Raw genomic sequence first — 12,023 nt, forward strand, 5'->3', positions numbered from 1 at the left:
ACAAGTTGTGGGAGGTGGGCTCAGAGAGGTAGAGGGCAGGCAGGTGATCTGGGATATTGTGTGCCTAGAGACTGTCTTACTCAGAGTGAAACAGGGAAATACTCTGGTGCTTGAGAGATCATGATTTAATTGAGTGACCTTTTTAAAAGGATCACTTTGGAAGTCATAGAGGGGAAAGGTGAAAGCAGGGAGGAGATGGACTAGAAGGCTCCTACAGGCATCCAGGGAGAGGCCCAGGCAGCTTGAACTTGGATGGTAGCGGTGAGGCAGCAAGAAGTGGTGGGACCCAAGACAGATGTTCAGACGAGAGCATGCGGGTGCAGACTTAGGGGGGATGAGACTTGGACTGTGGAGGAAAGGCAGTCAGGTTGACTGCTGAGGACCTGATGAATTGGAAGAACAGAGTTGCTGTCAACTGAAATGCAACAGACACTGCAGGAGAGGCAGGAGGAGGAGGAAATCGGGAGTTCACCTTTGCTATGTCAGATGTGAGTCGGCTGTTAGACAACTCAGTGGGGGCACCAAGTAGCTGAACTGGAAATGCAGAGCAAGAGTTGAGGAGAGAAGGTCCAGGCTGGAGATGTAAATCCGAGCGATCTCACTGTTAGAATGTATTCAAAGCTAGGAGACTAGGTGAAGTCATGGAGAATTTCAAAGTGGAAACCAGGGGGAGGCCCTATAGCACAGAGAGGCCAGTGCAGTCAGGGAGAAGCAGTGAGGAGGGAGAAGCCCAGGAGATAGGAGTCTTCTGAAAGTTCCAAGAAGATTAATTGTAGTAATGCTGCAGCTTACAGATGGAGGAAGATGAAGCCTGGGAGAATGAGGATTCAGCAGCGTGAGTTCCTTGGCGTCCTTGAAAGAAGCTGCTCAGGGGGAAATGGTGATGGCACATCCTTGTGTGGAATGGATTCAAGAGAGAAAGAGGAGACAGTGCATTTAGACAACTCTCTTGAGTTATACTCTGCAAGGAGCAGTAGGCCGGACACGGTAGCTCACGCCTGTCATTCCAGTGCTTTTGGAGGCCCAGGTGGGGAGGATTGTTTGAGGTGAGGAGTTTGAGACCAGCCTGGGCAACATAACACAACCCCATCTCTTAAAAAAAATTAGCTGAGTAGGGTGGCACATGCCTGTGGTTCCAGCTACACGGGAGGCTGAGGCAGAAGGAACTCCAGGGCCCAGGAGTTCGAGGCTGCGGTAAGCCATATTTGCACCACTGTGCTCCATACTGGGTGACAGAGCAAGACAGTCTCAAAAAAAAAAAAAAAAAAGGGTGATTTAGTTAATTATCAGAATTTCTTGTTCTCCATTTTTCTGTCCTTATATTTCTAATAAACACATTGAGTTCTGTTCAGGTTCTTACTCTATTTTCAGGACATTAAAATTAATCTATTTTAAAAGGAACTATTTTAAAAGAAGTCTTTTTGATCATTCTCTCTTTTATCATTCTCTAGAGTTAAATAAAAACCTTTATTCTCATTTTCATCTTAAATATTGCACTTTGGAATACCTTGGCATTGTCCTGTTTTATAAATTATTTAGCATTTCCCTTGTAGCTAGTTTTTCTGTGAGGCGGTACATTCTCATTTCATGTTCTGTGGATTTCAGTGGGATGTTTTGAAGGGAGTTTTGGTAGGAGATCAAGGCTGGGTATCATTGGATGGAGTATGATAGGTTTTTAAGTTTCAGGGCAATGATTGGTTATAATTAACATCTGTCAGTTTACTTCTCATACGTGTAGCAGACTAAATAACAAAACTTAGTGGAAGTGTTTTTGAGGAACATTTGAGTTATGTTGGAACTGAACATATAAATTGCACTTCTGTGAAGTAATAATGTCCCTGAAGTAGAATACATTTTTAAATAAATGGAAAAGAAATAGACGTAAATATGTGAATATTGTAAATATCTGGTGAATGGTTTAAAATGATCCTTTTGCTGAAGAAAAATATTTTGAGTTTTCCAAGCTTTTGGTGAGTTAGTATGTAAAAGAATAGAAGGTCACCTGCTTATTGCTTAACTTGTTCACCTGTATTCCATTTCCTGGTAAATACGACAGACTCTTTTATCGTTTTGATGGAAATGACACAAAAAAACTGTTCTTTGATTTTAGGTTCTCTTGGGAGAGATTTACACGGGCACTAGCGTAGCGAGAGTCATCGTGAAGGAATTAAAAGCAAGTGCCAGCCCAAAGGAACAAGATACTTTTTTGAAAAATGGAGAACCTTACTAGTAAGTAAACCTTGTCATGTGTTCTGTAAGGCTAGTCTGGTCTGTTGAAAGTCCCAAAATGTCCAGGCGTCATCTGAAAATCACTTAGCATTCCAAGAACCAGGAGAACTGAGCCTAAACCAGAGAAGACAACAGATTCCAACACAGATGAGAGAGATGTTAGAATTACCCAACAAGAATTTTAAAGCTCTTGTCATAAAAGTGCTTTGTGAGCAATTGCGTCACATTTAAAACAAAAAAATACAGTCTCAGCAGAGAAATAGAAAACATAAAGAAGACCTAAATGGAAACCTCAGGACTGAGAAATACAGGAACTCTTCATTTCAGTTACAGCCTCAGGGACATGGGGAAATATAACAAAAGATCCAGCATTATTCATGTCATAGATGTCTCAGAAGGAAAGGAGGTAGAGGATGGGGCTGAAAAAAGATTCAAAGCAATAGTGGCTAAAATTTTCTACATTTGGAAAAGAAAAAGCCTACAGATTTAAAAAATTGAGAAAATGCCAAACAGGATCAACCCAAGGAAATCCGTGCCAAGACACATAGTCAAACTTCTGAAAATGAAAGACAAAAAATCCTTAAAGCAGGGAGACAGAAACAGCACTTGACCTATAGGGGGAAGCAAAGTGAAGGGCAGCTGATTTCTCATCAGAAACCTGGAAGCCAGAAGGAGTCGGCACATTTTTCACTTTTCTAAAGAAAAGAACTCTGAAATTCTTTCTCCAGAAAAGATATCCTTCAGGAATGAAGGGGGAATATCAAGACATTCTCAGACGAAAGAAAACCAAGAGAATTTATTGCGAGCAAATCTACCTTAAAAGAATGACAGTTTTCTAAATAGAAATGATAAAAGGAGGCATCTTGGAACATTAAGAAGAAGGAGCAACAAAAAGAACAAAAATATGGCTAAACTTTCTTAAAAAAACTGATAAATTGTGTCATCAAAATTAAAAACATTTGCTTTGTGAAAGACCTTGGTAACAGTGAAAAGACAAGCCACAGACTGGGAGAAAATAGCTGGAAACCACATAGCTGACATGGGACTCATATCTAGAATGTATAAGAAACTCTCAAAACTCACAGAGAAAAAATAACCTAGTTTGAAAATTGTCAGATGACATTGAGACATTTCACCAAAGAGGAGATAACATGGATAGCAAATAATTACATGAAAAGATGTTCAGTGTCACTAGCCACTAAAGAAATGAATTAAGATCCCTTCATACCTATTAGAAAAGCTGTAATGAAAAAAGTGACAATACCAAATGTTGGCAAGAATGTGGAGAAACTAGATCCCTCATACATTGCTGGTGGAAATGTAAAATGATAGAGCCACTGTAGAAAATAGCTTGGCAGTTGCTTAAAAAAACAAAACATACATTTAGTTATATATTAGCATTAGTTATACATTAGCATTCTCCAGAGGGACAGAACCAATAGGATGTGTATGTACGTGTATATCTAGAAAGAGACCTTTTTAAAGGAATTGGCTCATGAAGTTATGGGGGCTGGAAAGTCTAGAGTCTGCAGGATGAACCAGGAGGCTGGAGACCCAGAGAAGAGTCGATGTTATAGTTCAAGGCTGAAGGCCCTCTGCTGGCAGAATTCCTCCTTCTGTGTGGGAGTTCAGTCTTTGTTCTGTTAGGGTCTTCAGCTGATAGATGAGGCCCACCATTGTTGCAGGATCTACTTTACTCCAAGTCCACCGATTTAAATAATGATCTGCCGGGCACGGTACTTCAGGTCTATAATCCTAGCCTTTTGGGAAGCTGAAGCTGAAGGATTGCTTGAGCCCAGGAGTTTGAGACCAGCCTGGGCAATGAGGTGAGACCCTGTCTGTACAAAAAAATCAAAAAAATTAGTTGGGCAGGGTGGCACCACACACCTGTAGTCTCAGCTTCTCAGGAAGCTGAGGCAGGAAGATCACTTGAGCCCAGGTGTTCAAGGCTGCAGCGAGCCATGATCACACCACTGTACCCTAACTTGAATGACAGAGTGAGACCCTGTCTCGGTAGGTAGGTAGGTAGGTAGGTGGGTAGGTAGGTAGATAGATAGATGGAGACAGACAGACAGTAATTTCATGAAAAAACACCCTTACCGAAACATAATAAGGATAGTATTTGACCAAATACCTGGGCACTATGGCCCAGCCAAGGTGACACAAAATTAACCGTCACATCATACAACGCAGCAGTTGCACCCCTTGACATTTATTCCAGAGCAGTGAAAACTTACTTCCGTACAAAAACCCTTGCATGATTGTTCATAGCAGCTTTGTTTGTAATAGCCAACAGTTGGAAAAACTGACATGTCTGTCAGTGAGTGAGTGGTTCAGCAAAGCAGTACATTCCTGGAGTACTGCTCCCACATTAAAAAAAAAAAAAATGAACCATTGACACATGAAACACCTTGGATGATCTCGGGGGATTATGTTGAGTGAAAAAATCAATCTCAGAAGGTCACATACTATACCGATTCCATTTATATAATATTCTTAGAATTAGAACATTCTAGAAATGGAGAACAGGTTAGTGGTTGCCGGGGTACACATGGGTGGGGTGGGAAGATCTTTGTGGTGATGGGATAGTTCTGAGTCTCCATCGAGGTGATGGTTACACACATCTGTGCACGTGCAGACCCGGCAAGAAGCCCTGCACACACTTTATCACAGTGGCAGCTCCCGGGTTCGGGTGTTGTACTGTACGTCATTGTATCAGATGTAACCAGCAGGGGAAACTGGGTGAAGGGTAAAGCAGACCTCTCTCTGCTGTCTTTGCAACTCCTGTAAATTCATAATTGTATCCAAATAAAAGGCTTTGTTTTTGTTTTTGTTTAAAAAAAAAAAAACAAACCTATTTTGGCATACCTTTTATTTAACTATATTTTCTTTTGGACACAATATTTTCCAAAAGGAGTTTGCATATACTGTGGAAATGTATGGAAAAGAATGTATAAGCTAGATAGCCTGAAGGAGAAACTGAGTTATTTAATATCTAGATTCAAATACATATTGAAGTTGTCTTGTTGTTGTCGCTGTTTTGAGGCAGGGTCTTGTTTTGTCCCCCAGGCTGGAGTGCAGTCGTGTAGTCATGGCTCACTGCAGTCTCCACCTGCTGGGCTCATGCGATACTCCCAGCTCAGCCTCCTGAGGAGCTGGGACCACAGTTGCGCGTCCCCACACCCAACTAGTTTTTCCGTCTTTTGTACAGATCAACTCTCCTTTTTTGTCCTGGCTGCAATACTTATTGAATTTGTATATACAGTTGGCCCTCTGTATCCACGGGTTCTGTATTCATGGATTCAACCAATGGTGATTGAAATTATTTTTTAAAAATATTAAAAATATTGAAAATATTTAAAAAGGGAAAGAAATAATTCAGTAGTAAAAAAATACATAAACAATACAGTATAACAGTTTTTTACATAGCATTTACATTGTATTAGGTATTACAGGTAATCGAGATGATTTATATGGGCGGATGTATGAAGGTTATGTGTTGATATGACACCATTTTATGTTAGAGACTTAAGCATCTTTGGTTTGGATTTGGGTATCTTCAGGGATTTATGGAACCAGTCTCCCAGAGGTACTAAGGGATGACTGTATGGTCTGCCCTCTTTTAAATGCTGCTTTAAAATATTATCTCTAAACTTAAATTACTAAAGATAAAAATTCTTGAGGCCAGGCATGGTGGCATGTGCCTGCAATGGCAGCTATTTGGCCAGCTGAGGTGGGAGGATCCCTTGAGCCCAGTAGTTGGAGGCTGCAGTGAGCTATGATTCCACCACTGCACTCCAGCCTGGGTGACAGAACGAGACCCTGTCTCTTGAAAAAAATTTTTTAAGTTTCTTATGTTAAGATTTCTTTTTTAATTTGTGAAAATATTCACTTGATTGGCTTTGAATTACTTACTGGATAACTTAGTATACACCTTTTAAGTATAATCTTCATGACCTTTTCAGCCTGTCATTTATTTAAATATATAAATTATTATGAAAAAATTTGAATTACTGTGTGAATAATTTTGTTATTATGCTTTTGTTTGAATAATGTTATTATCATGCTTCCTGATGAACAGTATTATGGCTTTTATTTTTCCCAGTATTCTTCAGCATCCAAATATTCTTCAGTGTGTTGGACAGTGTGTAGAAGCGATCCCCTACCTCTTGGTGTTTGAGTTCTGCGACTTGGTAAGTTTTTAGAAGGAATTCAAGTTCGAGCATTCCAAGGTTGTACTCAAGCGTTTTTGACAGATGGGCATGCTGGATGAGGGGTTGCTCTCATGTCTGTCCCCCACTTGAAGAACTTTATGATGCGTTACTTTTATTACCTTTGGTGATAGTGACAGTGTTGACTGACACTTACATAGTGGTTTGTTACACTCCAGTCCCTGTGCTAACCTGTTTAGTTGCCTTACCACACTTAATGATAACAAACTCCAGAGTTAGGTGCCAATATTTGTCCATACTTTACATGTGATGGCCATGTTGTGGATCAAGTGTATAGCAGAGCCAGAGCCAGAGCTTGGATCTAGATGTGCCCCTCCTAAGAGCTTGAACTGGGCTTGAAACATCTTGGAACACTTTAACCTCCTGAGAGAGCCCAATCTCTTTACCTCAAGTACTCCTGATCTGTCAGCATCTGAAAATAGCAAATGTTTGTGACATTTATATGTTTAAAGAATTAGATTTATTTTCTTAAAAACCTTATTTCTTAGCATGATAATATTTATTGGGACAGTTGGAAAGATTGTTCTTTGTGCAGTTTTATGAATAATTTCAAGAGTAATTTCTGTGTGAAATTTCCTCTGAACATCTTTTCCTGCATGCAGAAGATTTCATCTTTTTTAAAAGCCCATTTTTAGCATGTAATTGTTATCTTCCAAAAACAGTGGTGAGCTGTTAATTGGATGAGTCAGGTTTTAATTGATTTCTTTGCATCATCTCAGTTTTCAGAACATTAAAACTTCCGTGGCTGTGCATAGAAAAATAGGAGTACCCCAAAACAAATTCCCAGTTCAGTCAAATAACATTTTCATCTATTTAAATAGAGAACAGTAAGCCTCGTGATTTTTTTGTTTTAATTCCTAAGTGTGATTCGAATATTTCTCTCATTGGCAGAGGTGGTTGATTAATGAACTTGGTAACATTAGCTTTCGTTGGATGATGTAATAGTGACCCTCAAATATCTGTGGCTCATAGCAACTAAGTCGTTCTTGCTCGTCTTAGGTGTTGGCTTTGAGTCAGCTGTGGCTCTCTTCTGGGCTGCGTTCATCTTCACTCCAGGACCAGTGTGTTTTCGTGCCTGTAGATGCTGGAAAAGAAAAAAGAAAAAGTGTATTCTGATGTCGTTCCTTAAAGTATTGTTTCTGGGTCCTCTGGGTCAAGTTCGTGAGGTTGTTTAAATCTCTCGTATCTTCTGATTTGGGGGAAGGAGTGTGGAGGGGGTTTGAGTCAGTTTTCTGTCGGTTACTGAGAGAGGCTCTGGTTATAGATTTTCCTTATAATTCGGGTTGTTTTTACATTTTGGTGCCCATGTTATGTAGGCATGAAGATTTAAGGTTGGTATAATTTCCTATAATTTGAACCTTCTGTCATTATGAAGGGGCTCTCTTTAAGGTTAAAAGCGTTAATAAAGTCTGCTTTTATTGATACTGATATAGTTAGACCAACTTTCTTTTGGTTAGAATTTGCCTGTCAAATTATATTTTTGTCAATCCTTTTCTTCTCTGGTTTACACCTCTTGTAAATAGTTTGTTGTTAAAAATTTTTTAAATCTTGCAATCTTAGTCACTTAAAATGGAATATGTAGTTCATTTACATTTCTTGTAATTAGTGCAATATTTGTAATTTTATCTACCTATTTGGTATTCTTTTTTGTACCGTTTTACAATTTTTCTTCTTTGCTTTTTTTCTATTCTTCTTTGGGATTCTCAGTTTTTTTTGTTTGTTTCAATTTTCCCCATCTACAAGTTTGGACTTTTAGATACTTGTTTCTTAATTTTTTGTGTGGTCACACTAGAAATTACAACATGCACATTTTTTAACCTAACAAAGTCTAAAATTAATATGTTAATCCTGCCCCAAAGGAGCTGGAACCTCCTAGAGCTCTCTCTCCATGTAAGGAAAACTGGAATTAAACCTACTTTTCTGGGCCACCCCATATTCTCTGCCATTGTGAAGGGTGCTTATTTATTGGACACTTAACTGGAGTAAGGCAGCTGCACCCTGGAGATGCTGAGACTCAGTGTGCTCATTGTCCTCCAGGTCCCTCAGTGAGAGGTGACACATGATCAATTATTTAGTAGAGGCCTGAGAGCTAAGAGGAAGGAGTTCGTACTGGGATTTCTCAGGGTTTTATTGCATATTATTATATAATTGGTTTTGATAATCTCAATATGATCAGAGTTATAAAATGTATGATCCTAGGTTATTGTGATATAAAAAGAGCTTCCTTTTAGTCTAGCTCTGTGTGACCCATGGTTGGTGATTTTGGCACTGACATGGAATCAACACAAAAAAGTTAAGACACAGAGACGTGCCCTTAGGTGACGAGGCAGGTCTGCTTGTCAGAGGCCCACTATTCTGAGATGTTTCATGTTGCCTTTTTTGGTCCCTAAGCTCATTATATTAATTATAAATAACAGTTGAGGCATATTCTTTGTGAGTGACCATCACAAAAATAGAGCTGGAGTCAGCGTCTATTTGACAATCTCCCATTTCTCGGCTGATGGAAGTGGCTTGGAAAACTATCTCATATGTTTTAGCATTTTCCAGTTCCTCTTTGCCCGTCTGCGTCTGTCCCTGAAAGTTCCAGTAGACAATGTTAGTTTTTTCAGACGATGGTCAAAGACCTTGGCCACTCTGCTTCATGTTTTTTTCTGAATGGGTTCAGAAGATGGGCTTTGTTTTAATGCTCTTTTGATTTATTTTTTATAGCAGCTGTCCTTTTTGGGAGTAGTAATTTAACCTGTTTTATAAAGAGACACAAAAACATAGTGAAATAACTCCTTTATGTTACCACAAATGACGCAGTATTGACAAAATTCTAGAGTATTATTTGTATCTTTATCATTGTACAGACACCATTTTTATGAAAATATAAGAAATACATCTGTTCTTTAACTCAGCATCCTTATAATTTTTTTCCCCAGCCATTTCAGAGCTCAGACTTAAATACATGTTATCCAAATACTTAGACTAAGTATTCAAAGCATAGTAACTTACCTAGATTTGATTATACTTTGGGGTGAATATTATACATACAGCCTTCTAGAATGAACAGATGTGACTTCATGAAACACATTTTATGTGACCCTCGTAAGTCACTCGGGGACGTTCACTTATGAACATCCTGAGGAGCTCTGGACCCCACCGAAAACTTCCACTGGCAGTGCAGAGCTAATAGCTGTGTTTAATTTAAGCATCCCACCCAATGGTACATTGATCAATACCATTTTTTAAACAATCATTGTTCCTCAAATAATTAAAAACACAAGTACCATAGGATCCAGCCAGTTCCACTTCTAGGGATATATACAAAAGAAGTGAAAGCAGGCCCTCAGGCAGATATTTGCACACGTTATTCACAATAATGGATTATTACCGAAACCACTATTCACAGTAGCTGGGAGGTGGAAGCGGCCAAATGTCCATCGATGGATGAATGGATAAACCAAATCTGCTCTGTGCAATAGAGGATTATTAAAAGGAAGGAAATTCCAACACAGGCTACATACAGCATGAATGAACCTTGAGGCCATTATGCGAAGTGAAACAAGCCAGTCACAAAAAGACAAGTTCTGTGTAATTCTATTTACAGGAGGTACCTAGAGTAGTCAGATTCTTAGAGACAGAAAGTAGAAAGATGGGTGCCAGGGGCAGGCTGGGGCTGGGAAATGGGGAGTTGTTTAATGGGTGCAAAGCTTCAGTTTTGTGAGTTGAACAAGTTCCGGAGGGGGCTGGCGGTAATGGTTGTGCAGCAAGGAGAATGTTCTTAACTCTGGAATTGTAAACTTAGACATGGTTACAATGCCAAGTGGTATTTTATGCATTTTTTTTTTACCCCAGTAGAAAAAAAAAGGATAATTACCTCCCACAATTTAAGGCACCGTGTCAGGTGTTACCTGTGTTAAGAGGAGGCTAGGATGCCCTTTGAAAATCTTTGGTTAATGGCCGGGTGCGGTGGCTCAAGCCTGTAATCCCAGCACTTTGGGAGGCCGAGACGGGCGGATCACATGGTCAGGAGATCGAGACCATCCTGGCTAACATGCTGAAACCCCGTCTCTACTAAAAAAATACAAAAAACTAGCCGGGCGAGGTGGCGGGCGCCTGTAGTCCCAGCTACTCGGGAGGCTGAGGCAGGAGAATGGCGTAACCCCGGGAGGCGGAGCTTGCAGTGAGCTGAGATCCGGCCACTGCACTCCAGCCTGGGCGACAGAGCGAGACTCTGTCTAAAAAAAAAAAAAAAAAAATCTTTGGTTATCACTTGGCGTGGCCAGTCTTATGTCAGAGTCAAGGTCATAAACACAGGGCGCCACCAACTTGTCCAGCGGTGAGAGGTCACATTGTTTCCATGGTCAATTTCATACATATCACTTCTGGGCCCTCATAAACTTGAAAAGGAACAGATTTTCCAGCAGCAAGGACTAGGGTCCTGACGGGGTTCTTGGCACTGAAGTCCAGTTTCTCTGGGCTCCCACTGTGTGGCAAGAGCGGTCAGGTAGCACCAGCCCAGGGAGCCAGAGAGGGTATCCACCTGAAGGGACCAAGGGTTGTCCCATGGGACACACCAAAGTCTCACTTTGACACTGAGCCTGGATGACCCAAAACCTGCCCTGGGACAGGCCTTTCTGATCAGAGGGGCATAACCCGAGGCAGGACCTGCCCCCTGGCCACAGTCCAAAGGACACAGAGGGCAGTGGACCAGGCTCTGTAAAAAGCCGCTGTGGCCATGGTGAAGGACCGGCTATCTCTGCCTGTCTTAGCAGGTCAAGAGCGATTGAATGAACACACTGGCCTTTTCAGTCGTCACCCTGCAGTCATCGTGCCCAGTGATAACATCTTCCAAGTAGAAAGGAGAAAATATTTTTGCACTTACTTAATTCCTTGTAAGATGGAATTAACCAGCCTGTTTTTAAAAGGCACTTAATCATGGAACTTTTATGAAGGTAAATGAAAACTCTTCTGAGTGCTTTTGGTATCTGGCCTACAGCCACAGATCTGCGTTGCTGATGGCGGCAGTGTTTATGAGAGGAGCCAAGAGATGACTGGAGGGTGTTTTATAGAGCTTGTTGCCATGGCAGGTACACACCGCTCTCACGTGAATATCAAGGCAATGAGACTTTTGATTAAGGATCACTCACTCAACAAAAATGGATTGAGCAAATTCGAAGTGCCAGAAGCTGCCTGGTGCTTTAAGGAACACAGAAGTGAATAAGCCCCTTACTTGCCTGCTCTGATGTTCGTTCTGCCACTCACTGGTTTATCACCTTGGAAAATTCCTTAACCTCTTCTGTAAAATGGCAGTAATACTGTCTCCCCTTAGACCTGCCTTGACCATTAAGTAAGATGATGGATGAGATTACGGAGCACAAGGAAAATGCTCAGTAAGTCGTGGCCATTTTTAGTTATTAAAATTGATTGGTTCTAATTACTAAATAAACAGAAGTACGGGAATCCTAACCAGGATCACTGGGGAAGGCTTTGCAAAGGAAGTGTGGAGATGGACATTGTGCCCTGGTGGCGAGGCCGGCTGGGTCTGTTGGGAAGGCTCAAGAGGAAGCGGTAAGG

General features: G+C 40.8%; 1 protein-coding gene across 1 annotated transcript in view; it reads left to right on the plus strand.

The window, feature by feature from the left end:
• The window catches only part of LMTK2 (lemur tyrosine kinase 2), an 89,439-nt gene that overhangs the window by 31,691 nt on the left and 45,725 nt on the right, over positions 1–12,023 (plus strand). Inside the window, exons 5-6 of the mRNA XM_011956983.1 lie at positions 2,111–2,229; positions 6,335–6,422. Coding sequence (XP_011812373.1) covers positions 2,111–2,229; positions 6,335–6,422 — 207 coding nt within the window. The remainder of the gene's footprint in view (positions 1–2,110; positions 2,230–6,334; positions 6,423–12,023) is intronic.

The sequence above is a fragment of the Colobus angolensis genome, unplaced genomic scaffold (assembly GCF_000951035.1).
Source record: "Colobus angolensis palliatus isolate OR3802 unplaced genomic scaffold, Cang.pa_1.0 Scaffold43, whole genome shotgun sequence".
NCBI lineage: Eukaryota > Metazoa > Chordata > Mammalia > Primates > Cercopithecidae > Colobus > Colobus angolensis.